The 19,050-nt window shown below is 38.3% G+C and overlaps 1 protein-coding gene across 7 annotated transcripts in view; it reads left to right on the top strand.

The window, feature by feature from the left end:
* Positions 1-19,050, top strand: part of LOC150104186 (uncharacterized) — a 712,768-nt gene that overhangs the window by 29,245 nt on the left and 664,473 nt on the right. For all 7 annotated transcript variants that reach the window (XM_090396809.1, XM_090396815.1, XM_090396810.1 and 4 more), the window contains exon 3: positions 8,297-8,511. In XM_090396809.1, the coding sequence (XP_090252935.1) occupies positions 8,317-8,511 (195 nt within the window). In that variant the 5' untranslated portion in view covers positions 8,297-8,316. The remainder of the gene's footprint in view (positions 1-8,296; positions 8,512-19,050) is intronic.

The following is a 19,050-nucleotide window of genomic DNA, read 5'->3' as shown; positions in this document are numbered from 1 at the left end:
ACAGGAATTGAAGTGGCAGGGTACAGCATTTTTTGGCAGGATAGGAAAGGAAAACGTGTTGGTGGAGTACTGCTTATGATAAGTGATGACTTATGTCCTCTAAGAGTTTGAGGCTTTGGAAGGCAGTGACACTAATGGTTTTGAATGCATATGGTGTGAGGTAGAAGTAGTCAAGACAGGATATTTAGTGGGATGTTGCTATAAACCGGGGAGCAGGAGATATTTAGCCAGTTGAGCTTGACAAGTTCAAGAAGAATGATTGTTGCGGGAGATTTTAACTACAGCAGTATAAGCTGGGAATAGGAAAATGCATAAGGGGATGGAATTTCTAGAATTCTTGTGGGACAAATGTCTTAAGCAACGTGTAATAGAGGAAACAAGAGGTTCAAGAGTTTTGGATTTGGTCATAGCGTCAGATGAGCTGATAACGAGTGAGATGACATGTCTCCCACCATTTGGAGAGATTGACCATGTGGTTTTGACTTGGAAGATGAATAGACATGTAGGTGTATCAAAGAAAAGGGAACATATGTGGAATTATAAGGCAGGTGATTATAATAGTCTTATATATCAACTTGGGGAAGTTTCATGGAGGGAGGAATTGGAAGGATGGGATATCATTAGTGCTTGGGAAATTGTGAAAGGATATTTGTTAGTGGCAATAGTAATCTGTATTCCACGAGTGAAGAAGCAGACACAATTTGGTGTAAAGTGGATGGCAAACAATATCAAACAGGAACTGCAGTTGAAAAAGAGAGATTATGGAAGAGATATAAGAAGAGAGGTGAAGGGCAGTTACACGAAGAATATAAGACGCAGGCCAGGAGAGTGGCCAGTATGGTGAGTAAGGCAAAACTGGAATATGAGAAGAGATTGGTGCTAAGATCTAAAGAAAATCCTAGGGAATTTTTTAGCTATGTGGCCAGTAGGAGGAGAAATGATTGTGGAAGAATGACATTGCAGGATAAAAATGGGAATAGAGTGACTGATGCAGAGGACATAGTGGAGTTTTTCAATGAGAACTTTACTGGAGTATTTCATCCAGTAGAAGGTTTTAATACTAGAGGGATAGGGCAGGTTCAGGGTTTAGATGTGCAGGAGGAGAGTGTGTTCCAAATACTGAGCACTCTGGATACCAGTAAAGCTGTGGGACTGGATGGTATTTCACCATGGGTTTTGAGAGAATGTGCTAAAGAACTGACAGCTCTGTTGACCTGGCTCTTCAGCAAAAGTCTGGCTGTGGGAAAGATACCCAAGGAATGGAAGAAAGGTAAGATAGTGTCGCTGCGCTGCACAAGGGTGGTAGCTGACTGGAAGTGTCTAATTATAGGCCAGTTTGTGTGTCATCGGTAGTTAAGATCTTGGAAAAATTAGTGAGCGACTATATACTATGTAATGTTATTTGTAAGAATCGACATGGATTTGTTAAGAGGCACTCTTGCTTTAGTAATATGATTGCCTTTTATAATGAAGTGACGAGCAGTTGATGAGGGAAAGGCATATACTGCCATTTTTTTGGATTTTGCAAAGGCGTTCAGGGTGCCACTTGATAAGCTGATATTTAAATTGCTGCACATGAGTTTAGATGTTGGGTTAGTCAACTGGATTCAGGATTGGCTGTCTGATAGGTATCAGAAAGTTGTGTATGGTGGGGCCATATCAAGGAGGCAGAAGGGTACTAGTGGTGTTCCACAGGGCTCAGTACTGGAACCTGTATTGTTCAGCCTTTATATCAGTGACATTGTCAATGGATTGCAAGGGGATATTCAGTTGTTTGCAGATGATGTGAAGCTGAGAAAGTTATCAGTAATAGTGCAGATGTGGCAGCCCTGCAATAGGATTTGAATAAACTAGACAGATGGGAAAAAGAATGGGGGGGGTGTCGGTTTAATGCAGCAAAATGTAAAGTCTTAAAGTTTGGGAACCATCGATGGGAGGTGCATACTTGATTGGAGGAGCTATACTGGAGGAAGTAGGGGAGACAAGATCTGGGGGTGGTGATTGATAGAAAACTGAAATTCAGGGAGCACATTGCAAAGTGGCGAAGGTAACACAGGATTGCTGCAATACTGAGAAGGACTCTGACCTGCAGAGATAAGAGTTATCATTCTGTTGTATAAGACCCTGATCAGACCACACTTAGACTATTGTTCTTAGGTTTGGTCCCCAGGATTTGAAGGGGATAAATTAACTGTGGGAAAGGGTACAGAGGCGGATAACGAAGATAGTTTCAGGACTGTACAATGTCAGTTACGAGGATCAACTGAGGGAATGTGGACTGCAGTTTGGTGGATAGAAGGAGAGGTGATATGATCGAGACTTTTAAACTGTTGAGAGGCAGTTATAGGGTAGACATTGGGGAGTTCTTTCGCTTGGTTGAACAGTGGGAAGGATTGATGACAAGGGGCCATCCATGGAAGTTACGAAAGGAGGCTGTGAGCAAGAGGGTGAGGAGTGGTTTCTTTGCATGGAAGGTGGTTAGAGCATGGAATGCATTGCCTGAGAGAGTGGTTAGAGCAGGAACGGTCAATGGGTTCAAGAAGTGGTATGATAAACTTTGTTTCCTAAAAACAACCTCCCATGATGAGTCTTTTGACCCCATGGAGGCCTGGATAATAATAATAATTTCACATTATCAGCAAACAACTGAATATTTCTTTTCAGGTTATTTCCTATATCATTTATGTATAAATTAAACAGTAGTCGTCTCAGCACTGAACCTTGTGACTCACCACTAGTCACCTGTTTTCACCTTGATTCTGCCCATCCATATACTCCTTTTTCATATCCACCCAGCAGCGACCCTCTTATCCACTTAATTAGTGTCATATCCATCCCCATTTGTTCTAATTTGTATAACAGAGTTCCATGTGGTATTCTGTCAAATGCCTTTGCAAAATCCAGCAGAATCATCATGTAGCCATTTACTTTATAAGATATCAGCATATAAGATATACTGATATCTTAGCTATACCCACAGCTGTATTTACATTGAGATTCTTCAATATCCTCAGAACTTCAAATTCATCCACCTCTGTTCCTACATTAGTGTGTCACATATTAACATATGTGACAGACACTAATAGTTACGAAAGGAGGCTGTGAGCAAGAGGATGAGGAGTGGTTTCTTTGCATGGAGGGTGGTTTTAACCATGGAATGCATTGCCTGAGAGAGTGGTTAGAGCAGGAACGGGCAATCTAAAAAAACGAACATCCATCTAAAGCTTGAATACAATGATGGAAGGTAAAAGATCCAAAGGACGGCCCAGAATTAGATGGATTGACAAAATAAAAGAGGACCTGAAAACCAAATCGCAACAACCTACACCAAACTGGACAGAATTGTTCGGACTCTCTCAGGACAGACAGAAGTGGAAAGAGTTCATTCGGCCCCATCATCATCCACATAGATGATGGAGGAGAGAAGACGACATATATTAAAGCAGTAACTTCTCTTTGATGATATATCCTTGTCAAGTGGTAACAGTAACTCAACTATTTTCTCTGCTTCTGTCACCTCATGACTATCATCACTTATTAAGGTTAATCTTCCATAGTTATAGTTATTTTCCTCTTACTTGCCACATAACAAAAGAACTTTCTCTCTCCTTATGTACCCTCCACAACATTTTCTTCTTTTGCAGTTCATGCTTAACACGTTCGCTGCCACGCTATTTCGGCATGGTCTGTTCCCCTACTCCGAGCAATTTCTCTTCTTCAAGGTCAGTACGATAATCTCGTTACGGAGGTAAGCATCCTACGAGTATACTCGTAGTTGGCTTGTGCAGAGCATATACGGTCTATGAGAATACACAGTTTTGATGCTAGCCCCACAAGCCAAGCATTTTCACTTCTTCAAGGTCACTACAATAATCTCGTTCCCGGCGGTAAGCGTCATACGAGTATACTCGTAGCTGGCTTGTGAAGCAGGTTTACCCACTACGAGTATACTCGTAGTTGGCAGCGAACGTGTTAATGATATTATTCATCCATGTAACTCTTGCCTGATCAAACCTTTGGTATACAGTTTAATATTGCTTCTTCTAGATGATCCTTAACTCTCTCCCATGTACTGCTAGCATCCCTTACCCTTCAGTGTTTTATGCCATGGCATCGATTTAAGCTTCCTCCTAAGGTTGTTGTAATCACTTGCTTTGTAGTTTCACATATATCCCTTCTTGACATCATGAGAACAAAAATTGTAAGAGCTAAGCACTGAAATACTCCTGAGCATGCTAAAAGTGGAAGGATGTAAAGGAGATCCTAAATATAAAAAATTGAGTAGAACATCCCCTATCATTAGGTAAGGAGACAGTATGACATAATTATAGCAACATCTGGTGGTGAACTCTTGCACTCTGAAAAGGCAGCTCTCAAGAAAGTTAGTAGGGACCTTGATGCATATGTGCAACTCGCCCTCTTGCAATCACAACATTCCCAAATGTCAAGATTTGCTTGCTTGCTGTCTCTTTAGAATGATTGAAAGAAAAAAACCAATATGGGCTCACTCCTAGGACATGCCAAAAATAGTCCCACTATACAAGAATCCACTACTTTAAAAAAAAAAAAAATAATGAAAGTGTGCCACAGAGGATCCAAGGCATGCCTTCAGACCCATTAATAGATGGAATGGATACTTCCATTTCCCCACAAGATTTTTTTTTTCTCTTGATGAGGTAATGATGGACACTGGCTATCTACAGTTCTCAAAAAAAAAAAAAAAAAAAAAAAAAATTGCCAATGAAAACACAACCTTACAAAATCAGAAGCAAGATGAACCCACCGAAAAGAAATAATGCAAACTTTTCGACAATGGCATTGTCATGAATTTCATTAAAACATCAGTGACACCAAGTCTCTTATAGAAGTATGAACCAATCTGCTTTTGTTTACATGAAACATAGTAAACTTGAAGCTTAATGATAATCTGGAATTATAAACCGTAGCCATCATTCATAAGGGGTAGATTAGGGATGGACCAACCCACGAAGGAGGTTGTTCCATCCCTGTGGAAACAGTACCCCCATTTCAACAATTCCCACTTAATACAAATGTAGTGGCATTTGCCATGTTTCACTCAAGCATCTATATATTTCATATTGCAGATATCTCTCAGGATGACTTTGATATCATATTGCAATAACCATTCCCTAATTTTAGTGGACGATTTAAATGTGACACAACACTCTGTGGGGTAGTGCCCTGACTAATATCAAAGGAAGAGTTGAATAGCATACAAAAGAAAGCAGCACTTTCTTTTGTATGCTACCCAACCATTCACTGTCGTTAACTGTTCGCTCACCATGCCTTTTCCCACTCTTTAAGTGGGATATTCATTTGACTTCCTACTATAACAGCTTTGTTGATTCTGTTATCAATTTCTATATGTAATTTACCATTGTCAGTAAAAATCGTGCTTAGATAACTGAAACGTTTTACTTGTTCTATAGGTTCTCCATTCACAATGCAATTGATATTTTCAGTGTTTCTGCCTATTTTCATTGTCTTTGTCTTGTTATTGTTGACCTTCATATCATATCAATTACAACAGTTATTCAATTTAGTCAGAGAATCTCGCAGACTTGTAGCGGATTTATTTAGAAGTATAACATCATCCGCATAAAGCAAAGAGGGCTGACATTAACATCTCCAATTTTGATATCAGGTTTAATACCACTTTCCTTCATAATGCGATCCATATAGATAAAGAATAACAGAGCGGACAATGTACATCCTTATCTGACACCAGATTTAACATTAAACCATCTTCCTGTGCTTCCTTCATTTCTAACTGCTGACTTACAACTAAAATAAAGACTAAGTATTGCTTGATATAATACCCCATTGGCACCATATAACTGTAGCATTTTGAATAGCTTCTCTCTTGGCACCTTGTCATATTCCTTTTCCAGATCTACAAAAGGTAAATACAAATCTTTGTCATATTACCATGATTTCTCAACTATTTGTCATAAAGTGAAGATCTGATCTTGGCATCCTCTATTTGGCCCGAATCTAGCTTGTTCTTAACCAAGCTTTTCTTCCATAATCCTTCTCAACCTTTTCTCAGGTATGATTGCATAAATCTTAACAGGAACACTCAGTAGAGAAATACCTCTGTAATTCTCACACTCAGTTTTTTCTCTCTTTTTATATACGGGTACTATGAGAACTCTACTCCAATCATCTCGAATTCGTCTCTCTGTCCAGGCCTTCTGAACTATGCAGTGCAGCCACGGCTGAGTTAAGTAAGTTTGAGTGTGGTTAGTAGTTGGAAGGAGACCAATCGTTTGATGCTGTTGGCACACTCTCCCTTGATAAGGCTTTGGACTCCCTGGAGGTGTCAAATAATAATAATAATAATAATACTTGATCATTTCTGGTGGAATATCATCTACTCCTGCTGTCTTTCTACATTTCAGGCCTTTGGCTTTTTCTACTTCCAAATATGGATGTGTATTCCTGACTACATGCCTGTTGAGTGTTTTTTACCACTGTGCTATCACTGCTTATTTCATTTAGCAATTTTTCGAAGCAATTACTCCATACTTCAAGGATTTCTTTTTCTCCAGTTTTCATTTCACCTTTATCATCTCTAATTCCTTTTACAGCACTCTTTCCTCCATATGGAGGTTTTTATTCAAAAACCTCCATAATATTTTGCCACCTTCTTGATATTTATTTTCTATGTTCTTACTAAATTCTTCCAATGACTTTTGCTTTGCTAATTTTATGCAGTGTTTAGCTTTCTTACATTTGTCTCTGCATTCTCTAAGAGCACAAGCTGACTTATTTGCCAGGAACTTTTGATATGCTTTTTTCTTTAACTTCCTGTGTCCATCAATGAGTTCTGATTTTTCTGTCCTTGCAGACAACCTCACCTTTCAGGCTTTGATTTCACCTCTCTGGCTGAATCAATCAGTGTTTTCTTCAGGGCTTCCCACTGAATCTCCAAGGTTTGGTTCTTATTCTCAAAGTCTAATTTTTCTTGAATAATGTTTGTATATTTTAGTCTACACTTCATATCTGAGAGCTGTTCAACTTTTATTCTTAAAATTTGTTTTAAAACTTTGTTATATTCTTCTTTTCAATATGAAATTCAATTTTTTCCTACTCAAGACTAAACAGTGATCACCTCCAATTTCAAATCCTCTGTACACTCTGGTGTCCTGCACCAGGGAGAAAACATCACTATCAACAATAACATAGTCAATGAGACTTTTCTTATTCCTTGCCTCTTCTCTCCATGTGAATTTGTGGATCATTTTTATGTTGGAACATGGTGTTAGTAATAACCAGTCCATGTCCTGAGCAGAAATCCAACAGATACTATGCCATTATTATTAGCTTTTGTTCTTGTCTCCAACTTTTGCCAAAATATTTTTGTATGTCTGACAATCATTTCCTACTCTGCTATTTAGATCCCCAACAAGCACCAACTTTTTTATATAGTTGTTGCTTTCTCTTAAACCTCAAAAAATTCCTCTGCTTCTATCTTAGTAGAACCTTCTGTTGGACCAAAGGCATAAATAAGTCATTGTCCAGTTACCCATTCTGATACTTTCCCACATCACTACTTGAGACTGCCTGCCATTCAAGAAGATTAGTATCCTATTTAGTGTTGAATACTATGGCTGCTACTCCTTTTCCTTGATTTTCATTGCCTGAATATAAAATTTTATATTTATTGCTCAGAAAGATCTCAGCAGTTTGTCTTTTTTTTTGTTTCAGTCACCCCTATTATGTTGAACCGGTACTTATCTAATTCCTCAGCTAACTCCATTTCTTTGCCATTCAGGCTTCTTATGTTGATAGTACCAATCTTGAATTCTGGTGATTTTTGAGTTGGGGTGTGTTTTAAGATTTGTTCCAGTAGCTGACTTTTTGCTGTTTGACCTGGTGAAAACAAGGGGACCTTGTTTAACCGAGCAACTACCCAAAACCGGTATAAAATTCTGTCATGTTGTACCATCATTTTATATTTCAGTTTAAGTCAATAAGAATACAATTTGGTTGGCTAAATCCGAAATTGCCAGCCTTTTCTCTTTCGTTCAGTATCAAGGTAGATATCTAACAGGCTGCGCCGTGATAAGATGAGGATTGGACATTAGGTCAGAAGCCCTGGTCGGTTCTCTGCATTCCTTTAAAAGGCCCCCCCCATCTGATTTTTGCTTTTATTTCCTTGTTTATTTTAAATGCTATAATTTAACTTTATTCTAAGTAGCATTCTGATCATTGCACCTTAGAGAATATTTATTGCTGTTAATATTCTGCTTCTTTTTTTTTTTTATTACAGAAAATTTTTTTTAAGATACAATGACAGCTGTTGTAAGTGCATCTTCTACTGCTCATCAGAGGCTGATTACACTTAGGAAAAGACTGGATCAGATGGGATACCATGAAACCTTAACTATTGAAGCTCTACCCTTAGTAGAACAGTTGTTTAGTGATTTGATTCATACAACAGAAAGTTTGAAAAATGCTAAATTCCAAGCATCTCAGATAGAAAAGGTAATCTTTATTTATTATTATTAAAATATAATATCATTCATTATATATGCATATTAGATTAGATTAGATATACAGTGCTCCAGAAATACAACTTAAACAACCCTCCCTCCCCCCCACACGCATACACCTTGTTCAAGGTATCGGCTATTTTTTATAAATATTGTTAAGTGATGCTTTAAAAAACACTAAATGTTGTTTACAAAGCAAAGTGATACATTCATTAATTCTCATTATACATTAATTACATGTAATTATACAGAAATATGCTCTCCAGTAATGTAAGTGTATTGTATAGCAAACACTGCTCATCACAACTTAATTTATTTTATTGTTCCTAATGAAGGGTGAATTTATATAATTATTCATAAACAATAATTTAATTGGAAACAAATAATAAAATTCACAAAACAAGGTAGTTAGAAACTCAATAGGGAGGCAGACTTACTTTTCACGATTTGCTTGTTGTGAGCTGTGAAAATAAGCTTATAATATTATATTAAAATTACGCACCTACTTAAGGGTTATGTAAAGGTGTTGAAGAGATGCAAATATGTACTACAGTATTTAATTAGATGATGCCAATCTTGTGTTTATAATTATTGGTTTAGTTTGTTAATGAAATTATATTGTAAGAAAGGTCTAGTCTTTGCAAGATAACTGTATTTTTTAAATTACAATATTAAAAAAAATGTTTTCATCATGTAAAACTTTCAAACATTTAACTAAGCTAATTCAGATGGAGAGAATACTGTGAGGAACTGTACAGCAGAGTGGATAAAGAAAATATGGAGCCTTCCCACCAAGAAAATTTTGATTTGGAACCTCCTCCACTAAGGCATGAAGTTGAAAGAGCAGTTAAGCAGCTCAACAGCAATAAGGCCCCATGTGCAGATGAAATCCCAGCAGAGTTAATTAAGGCCACAGGGGACGGAGGGATAAGAGAATTTCATAGATTGATTACAAGGATATGGAAGACAGGATCATGGCCTAGAGACTGGAAGAAGTCAGTTTTCATACCACTACATAAGAAAGGTGATACAAAGGCATGCAAGAATTATAGAACTATTAGTTTGAAATATAACAACCTTTGCAGTTCTAAAATTTTTAGTAGCATATTCAGCCTCTTCAAATTGGTATGAACCTTTTTTCTAAAAAAAAAAAAAAAAAAAAACTTGAACAGCCATCAGCATTTTTAACCTTGGTCAAATTTGCTGTAGTGCCTCATCAACTTGCAGTGTTGGACATGATATTGCATATAGAATGCTGTGTATGCAACCCCTCCAGATACTGCCAGAAGATCAGACTCAATGTTAACATCCTTATTTGAGCTTTGATGCTTAAAAAAAATTTCACTAGCAACCAGATCTCTGTTTATAAATTACTAAAGCTGATAAGAGTAATGCTACTGTGATCCTCAGCACAGCAAATGCAACTGGAAAAAGAATGTCTGGCTCTGAGGCAGTCCTTCATACAAACCTTTAGATTGTGATCCTACTAATTCACAGAAGAAAAATGTTACCGCATGACCTTGAAAATTAGCTAAAAAAACCCTCAAGCTTTTGTTTCTCCATATAGATTACCCAGAATTAATAAACCCATTAATCTTCTCCATCTGATAGCAGATGCTACTAACTCCTTCACCTTTAAACTAGCCAAACAACTGTCTAATTCTTTGATCCCTGTAACTGTCACATGTACGAGGTAGGTTCAGAAGTATCCGATCTGACATACAAAAATTCGTGTCAATTGTAAAACACTGTGTGACAGATAGCACCATCTGTGGGGGAGGTTAGTGTACCAGTTTCAACTCTTTCTACCTGTCTCATTCAGTTGGAGACACTCATTTGAGTAACATGTGGCAGTCAGTGGCTGTAATGTTAAAAATCGAGTACTGCACTATGATAAAGTTTTTCACAAAAGGAAGGGCTTTCTCCAAGTGCGATCAAACAGCAATTAGCTGGTTATGGGGGAAAGCTTCTCCTTCATATTCCACTGTGATGGAATGGGCTAAACAGTTTTGCCAAGGAAGAGAGCATCAAAGATGATCCTCATGATGGTTGGCCTGTGGATGTGATGACTGAGAAATGTTTCTTGTTGAGGAGGAACTGCTCAATGACAGACAGCTGAAGCTCAAAGAAATCTCAGCAAAGTTGGGGCTTTCTATAACCACCATCTTTCACATCATTCACGAGAAGCTTCACATGATGAAGGTTAGACCAAGGTGGATGCCCAGACTTCTCTCTTCAGTTCAGGAGCATCATGTGGCCAGTCTCACAAATTTTTAGAGCTTTGCCAGGAGAATCAGAGAAGTGCTGGAATTCATTCCATTTTCACTGAGGATGAAACCATGGTTCTTTATTATGATTCTCTTTCCAAAATGGAATTCATGGAGTGGTGCAAACGAGGTGAAGCACTGCCTAGAAAAGCCAAGGTCACTCAGTCCACCAAGAAGATCATGGCAACAATCTTTTGGGATTGCTGGGAATTTCTTTCGATTGACTTCAAGGAAAGGAATACCACCGTGAATGCAGAATATTATGCTTCACTCCTGCACAAACTGCGTGATACCGTAAAGGAGAAGAGACAAGGAAATGAGTCGTGGTGTTCACCTGCTTCACGACAATACTTCAATCCATACAGCTATTGTTGCGAAGGCTGCAGTGAAGGACTGTGGCTTCCAGGAGATTGAACACCCACTCTACAGCCTAGATCTAGCACCCAGTGACTACTACCTCTTTTTGAAACCAAGAAAGACTTTCAAGGAAGAAAATTTGTACATAACAATGAGGTGAAAGATGCAGTTTTAAGGCCATTTTGCAGACAATAATACAGATCTTTAATCCAGATTTGTTTTTAAACAGTAATGATATCATGGTTGGTTTTGACGTTATTCCTTTATGACACGTTAACATTTAAAAATACCCTCCCCTTCAGACATTACTGAGTTATGACCTATCTTTCACAAAGCCATGTTGCCTCTTATACAGTATCATATTTTTATCTACCCTTTCTTGAATTCTCTTTTTTGGCCAATTTTTTCAGTACTTTTTTTTTTGTTTTTTTTTCACTACAACAGATACTGATTGGTCTGTAATTTGCTACTGCAGTCTTAGCAAACCTCCTTTATGGAAGAGAATTATTTTGTACTTTTATCATTTGCTTGGAACTCTACCAGATCTGAGACTTAAATTAATGAGTCTAGTCAAAGGCATTGCCAGTTGCACATTCTCAAAACCCTAGCTGATATCCCATCTAATCCCACAGCTGTATTTACATTGAGATTCTGCAATATCCTAAGAACCTCCAATTCATCCAGCTCTATTCGAACATTAGTGTCTCACATAGGTTACATCAGTAATCTCACTAGGATGATATATATATACAGGGTGTTCGGGATAAATTTGACATATTTATAATTAATTATATTTTTCCGTAAGTTACATGTATTAACACACACTTCTCTTCATTTAAAAGTTTGGACCCTTCTTCATTCATATACAAGATGTCAGAAAGGATGGATAGCTGGAACCCACCTGAATGATGGAAGAGAATAACTTGTATCATGATGATTCGTGCCCGCCATCAAAATAAGGATATTACGACTGCTGCCCAATGCTCCCTGAATACAGTAAAAACAATCAGGCATGAACTAGAGACTTGCAATGGTGACTACGAGGATGTAGCAAGAAGAAAGATCCCTAGCAGACGATCTGATTGCGTTCGTACAGCAGAATTCCTCGCAAATCTGCAGGAACAGGTGTTGAAGAACCCTGGCATTGGAATTCGGGCTTTGTTCGTGGAGTTGCTAACTGTAGTCAAGCCCTGGATAACAAGGGTAGCCAATGGTAGGCCGTATGTATGGCAGCAGGATTCGGCCCCTTGCCACACCTCTGGGAAAAGTCAAAAATGGTTGTCTGAAAATTTCTACGACTTCACCAGTCCAAATGTTTGGCCTCCAAACTCCCCAGACCTTAACCCCATGGATTATTTTGTATGGGGCGCAGTTGAAAAAGACACTAATCGCACTTCCAGTAATACAAAAGCCCAGTTAATGGATAAAATTAAAACAGTTTTTGCGGCCCTTCCCAGGGAGACTGTAGCATCAGCTTGTTCGAGGTTCCGAAGCAGAATTGAAGCTGTGATCGATGCTAATGGTGGTTATTTTGAGTAAATCTTGTTGATAGTATTGTAATTAACTCTGCCTGTAATGTTTTTTTGTCAATTCATTAAATTTAATAGATACAAAGAAGATTTTCTTTTTCCTTACGAAACTGTCAAATTTATCCCGAACACCCTGTATATACCTTTGCAAAGTGGTCACTCAGTTATTCATCTATTTTATCTGCATCTGTCTCCTTGTGACTGTCATCACTCATTAAGGTTGATCTTCCATAGTCATTCTTCCTCTTACTTGCCACATAATGAAGGAACTCTTTGGGATTTCCTTTGAGCTGCTTGGCTAGATTCTGCTCTTAATCTGATCTTGACTTCCTTGCCATACTGGTCACCTTTCTTGCCTAAGCCTTGTGCTGTTCATGAATTTGCTGGTCACCTTTCTCAATATATCCTCCACGGCATTTTCTTCTGCAGCTCGTGCTTAATGATATTACTCATCCATTTAACTCTTACCCGATTAACCCTCCTTACCCTAGGTATACAATTTAATGCTGTTTCCCTTAAATGACCCTTAACTATATCCCATACACTACCAACATCCTTACCCTGCAGTGTTTTATGCCATTGTACAGATTAAAGTTTCTTCCTAAGCATGTCATAATTACCTGCCTTGTAGTTCCATAGATACCCTCTTCTTGACAGAATATTACTGATATTTTATATTCTCCCAAGTCAAGACCTCATGGTCTCTTACCCGGTCTCTTACTCTTATCTCATCAATTGTAGGCAATGTTGTCACCTAGTTATGAATAGTTCTTCTGATCCTGTGACCAGGTACAATACTCTCCCACCCCTATTCCCATCCATCACATGCTGCCTTAATTATCTTTTAGCAGGTGTAAAAATTCTATTCCTTTCTGCAATGTGATCGTTCTTCTTTCTAGTCTGTATTTTCATAGTTTGTCCCCCATAATAACACTCGACCTCTTTGTACTGACTTGGTGATGCACGTCTTCCAGATCATCTGTGGAACTCCTGGGCCTATAGCAACAACCAACTGTATGTTTTATCTTACTGGTCTTAATCTACACCAGATCGCTTCAAATGAACAGCCACCTTCCTACCTGTCTCCTATACGTTTTGGCTGCAATTCATCTATTATCATCAGCAGTACTCCCTCTCCCCCATCCTTTCTTCTCTATCTTCCCTGAAAATACTAAACCCTTCACATTCAATTCCTATAACTACGTCATCTGCTGTTAGTGAAGTCTCACTAATGCCTATAACTTTGGGAAGGTTGCACTAACCAATGCCAAAAATTCCTCCCCTCTTGTTCTTGATACTTCTTGTATTAGTATATAAAATCAGCAACATCCCTTTATTCCCCCACCCACCTTTAATTTCTGAAGGGGGGGGACCCATAGCAGTACCATTAATCTGTTTGTAAAATTTCCCTCCCCATGCAAAGTAACCTGCATTCATAGTAAATTTAAATAATTCAAAAATATCAGGAGGAAATTTAGACTTGATTAAATCAAGAATGTTTAAGTGTTACATTGGTAAATAAAGAGGTGACATCAAAAACTAACCATTATGTCTGAATTTTTTAGGATAAGATTTTTAACCAGTGTTTTGAAATGGACTGAATTTTTTACAAAAATGGAGGAGTTGCCAGTAAGGGGGAAAGCGACTTGGCTAAATGCTGGGCCAGTTTATATGTTGGACTATCTATGCTATCGACTATGGGGGGGATATTAGTTTTGTGTATTTTTGGTAATCCATAAATATGGGGTGATTTAACATGAATTGGTTTTATTTTCCTGATGATTTCATTGGGCAATGACGTCACTTTTTTCAGTAATTTTCGGACTTTTTTCCTTTGAGACATCGTGGGGGTCTCGACGTATAATTTGATACATGGAACCATCACATAGGAAATCTTGCATTTTGTGTTATACTCTTCTTGATTCATTATAACTGTTGTCTTTCCTTTATCGGCTTTTGTAATAATAATATTTTTATTCTTATATAACTTTTTTAGAGCAGTTATTTGATTATGTGGCATATTGCTTTTTGAAGGTTTGGCCCTGTTTAGAATACTTGCTATATCTAGTCGCACATTATTGGCCATTGCTGGCAGAAGATTGTGGATACCCCGTTCTACTTTCATCATAATTTCTAATGTAGGAATTTGTTTGGGCATGATGGCAAAGTTATGCCCTGGACTGAGAGCGTTCTTGGCTTCTTCAGTGAGTGTTTACGACGATAGGTTTACGACCATGTGGTCTTGTCGAAGTTGCGGTCAGGAGTTTGTATGTTGGCGCTGTTGTAGGAGTTCATATTTCTTCAGGTGTCTGCTTTTTACTTTTGTAAACTCTTTTTTTGCTGCAAATTCGGAGATGTGATGTAGGACAGTCCACATTTCAGGATTTAATAGGCTGATTAGTTCTTGTTGTAGAGCTGTGATAGAGCTGTTTAGCTTACTAAGCTCTATGCGAGTAGCAGCGATTTGTTCTCAGAAAAGCGATAAACTCGCCTGTCGATAAATACGATGTGCCTTTGCCGACTAACTTTGCTTTAAATTTCAGAAAAGATGGAACGATATCGTTGTCGTGGCATCGTTTAAGGAAGGCTAACCTGTTCAATTTTCTGGACAATTTCAGTTTCAACTTACCAAATTGTTGTGCTTTGTATACAGTATCTTCTCCGTGCAGAACATCAGTCTAACAGATAAGCTTAGGTGTTAACGGTTATTCATGATTAATTTTTACAGTATTAACAACACCACACAATTTTAGAAAAGAGCAGTTCTATTAACTGCTTATATTTCGCTGAATTTCAACTCAGCATCATCAGAGCACAACACACTTGTATACACGACAGTGAGTAAGTGAAACAATACAATTGCAATGGGCAAAACATCTCAAGTCCTATTTTTTGATGCCCTCTAACGAAGAAAAAAAAAAACGCTATGTACAGGTTTCTCTTAGGATAACAGTTTCCCAAATTTTTGACAAATTAATGCAACCATATTTGTTCAGGTTGGGAGAATTCTTCAAAGCCATTGCTGACTCAAAAAATAATCTTTCAGATCTGTAACGACTTCTAAATAGCACATTCATTTTTCTCGATCTAATCCTGTGTGAAGGAGTATCCAAAGCGGGGTCTGCCAGTCCTGACTTGCCATAGTAATAGCAGCGAATGTATTTTTCATGTTCTTTCAGGCGGATGTTAACTATTTGTCCATAATAGGCCAAGTCACAGGGAACTTCATACACTCCTGGGTGTGCTAAAGGGTGAAGTTTATCCTTAGGCGAGCTGATCAGAGTTGCTAGTTTGACATGAGGTTTGAAAGTGGTGCGAAAGCCATGTTTCATCAATACTTTGGCTATCTTTTCTGATGTACCTATGATGTAGCGAATAGAAATGATCATGTTGTGTTCTTGTGTATTAGGGGGGAGAGCAGAGTAATGGGCCTATGTAGTATTTTATCTACTTTGTAAGGCTTTGAAGGGCTTATTAAGCCAAACAGCTCTATCACAGCTCTACAACATGAACTAATGAACGTGTTAAATCCTGAAATGTGGACTGTCCTACATCACATCTCTGATGTGATGTAGGACAGTCCAACATCACATCTCTGAAGTTGCAGCAAAAAAAGAAATTTACAAAAGTAAAAAGCAGACACCTGAAGAAATATGAACTCCTACAACAGTGCCAACATACGAACTCCCGACCACAACTTCTATCATCGGAAACACTCACAGAGGAAGCCAAGAACGCTCTCGGTCTAGGGCATAACTTTGCCGTTACACCCAAACAAATTCCTAAATGAGAAATTGTGATGAAAGTAGAATGGGGGTATCCATGATCTTCCGCCGGCAATTGCCAATAACGTGCGACTAGATATAGCAAGTATTCTAAACAAAGCCAAAACTCCAAAAAAGCAATGTGCCACGTAATCAAATAACTGCCCTAAAAAGTTATATAAGAATAAAAATATTATTATTACAAAAGCCAATAAAGGAAATGCAACAGTTATAATGAATCAAGAAGAGTATAACATAAAAATGCAAGATCTCCTATATGACGGTTCCACGTATCAAATTATACATCGAGACCCCCACGATGTCTCAAAGGGAAAAAGTCCAAAAATTACTGAAAAAGGTGACGTCATGGCCCAATGAAATCATCAGGAAAATAAAGCCAATTCATGTTAAACCACTCCGTATTTATTGATAAAAAAAAATCCACAAAACTAATATCCCCGATAGTCGATAGCATAGATAGTCCCTCATATAAACTGGCCCAGCATTTTGCCAAGTCGCTTGCCCCCTTACTGGCAACTCCTCTACTTTTGTAAAAAATTCAGTCCATTTCAAAACACTGGTTAAAAATCTTATCCTAAAAAATTCAGACGTAATGGTTAGTTTTTGATGTCACCTCTTTATTTACCAATGTACCACTTATAGACAATCTTGATTTAATCAAGTCTAAATTTCCCCCTGATATTTTTGAATTATTAAATTTGCTATGAATGCAGGTTACTTTGCATTGGGAGGGAAATTTTACAAACAGATTAATGGTACTGCTATGGGATCCACCCCCCCTCCTCCCGTTAGCAAATTTTTACATGGAACCCTTTGGAAACAAAGTATTGGATTGGCAAAATAAGTTCATTCGGTTTTTTAGAGTGGAATGAAACACATTTTATTTAATATATATAATGCATTCTAGTCAGTTATATATATTGACCCTCTTTATCAATGACCTCTTGCCATCTGTCAACCAACTTCATTATGTCACGTTCATAAAACTCCTGAGGTTTACTGGTGAAAAACTGATCCAGGTGTCTTTTGACAGCCTCCTCATTAGCGAAGGTTTTCCTGTTCAGAGAATTCTGCAATGATCGGAAAGTGCCAGGTCCGGTGAATACGGAGGATTTGGAAAAACATCCCAGGCAAGATGTAAAAATTTACTCCGGGTTGTTAACGATGTGTGGGGTCTGGCATTGTCATTGTGAAAGAAAACTCCTTTCCGATTTACCAATTCAGGACATTTTGTGCTAATTGCACGGGCCAGTCGTGTTAACTGTGACCAATAGACAGTTAAATCAATCTTTCTGCCTGACGGTAACACCTCATAGTGGACAACACCTTTATAATCCCACCACACACAGACAGCATGCTCTTCTTTGGGTTCAATCCTGCTTTCGAGGTTGTTTGCCCACGATCATTTACGTACCATGTTATCGTACGTGACTCATTTTTTATCTCCCGTAATCATCCGCTTCAAAAATGGGTCATTTTCTTGGCGACATCACAGTGAATCACAGATGGATATGCGAGCAGTCATATTGGCTTCAGTCAATTATTGCAGAACCCAAACATTGAGTTTTGAAACATATCCCAGCTTGTGCAAATGGTTTTCAACACTTGTATGAGAAATGTTCAGTACTGCAGCACTCTCCCACACTGTTTGTTGATATCCTTCACAACACTCGAATCAACCTCGGTTGGGCGACTGCGCGAGGTGCATCAGTGATGTTGAAATCTCCATAACGGACTTTGGCAAACCACTTTTGGCATATGTGGTCTGTTAAGGCACCATCCCCATATGTGCTGCATATTTTTTTATGGACCTCCGCAGCTCGTTTGCCTTTTTTGAAACAAAAAAGCAAAATATGCTAGTAATGTATGTTATTTCCTTCCTGCAGTACAGGCTGAATGAAAATATGTCACACACATGCAACTGAAGTAGGCTGAATGAAAATTCACCGAAAGGTTATGTGAAATGTCACCTTTTAACTGTGCGATAGCGCAACAATAGCGACAGGCAACACGGCGTAAACTTACTAACGCATAAATCGAATGAACTTATTTGCCAACCCAATACTTAAGACACATACAAGCCACATGTGTGGTTACGCTAAGTAGATGATGTATTTGCCATCTGGCCCCATGGACAAGACACTTTGGATGCATTTGTCACTTACCTGAACACACACACACACACACACACACACACACACACACACAGAGCCATTTGTTCTGATGATACAGCTCTGACTACAGAACTTAAATATCTGCACCACACGTTCTTAGCCAACGGCTATAATCAAAATAGATAAAATACTACATAGGCCCATTACTCTGCCCTCCCCTAATACACAAGAATACAACATGACTATTTCTATTCACTACGTCAGAGGTATATCAGAAAAGATAGCCAAAGTATTGATGAAACATGGCTTTTGCACCACTTGCAAACCTCATGTCAAACTAGCAACTCTGATTCACTCGCCTAAGGATAAACTTTACCCTTTAGCACACCCAGGAGTGTATGAAGTTCCCTGTGATTGTGACTTGGCCTATTATGGGCAAACAGTTAACATCCGTGTAAGAACATGAAAAATACATTCGC

Source organism: Typopeltis vanoorti, chromosome 8 (assembly GCF_054136105.1).
Source record: "Typopeltis vanoorti isolate ZY-2024b chromosome 8, IOZ_Tvanoo_1.0, whole genome shotgun sequence".
NCBI classification, from domain to species: Eukaryota; Metazoa; Arthropoda; class Arachnida; order Uropygi; family Thelyphonidae; genus Typopeltis; species Typopeltis vanoorti.
This window is presented reverse-complemented; position numbering and strand designations above follow the sequence as displayed.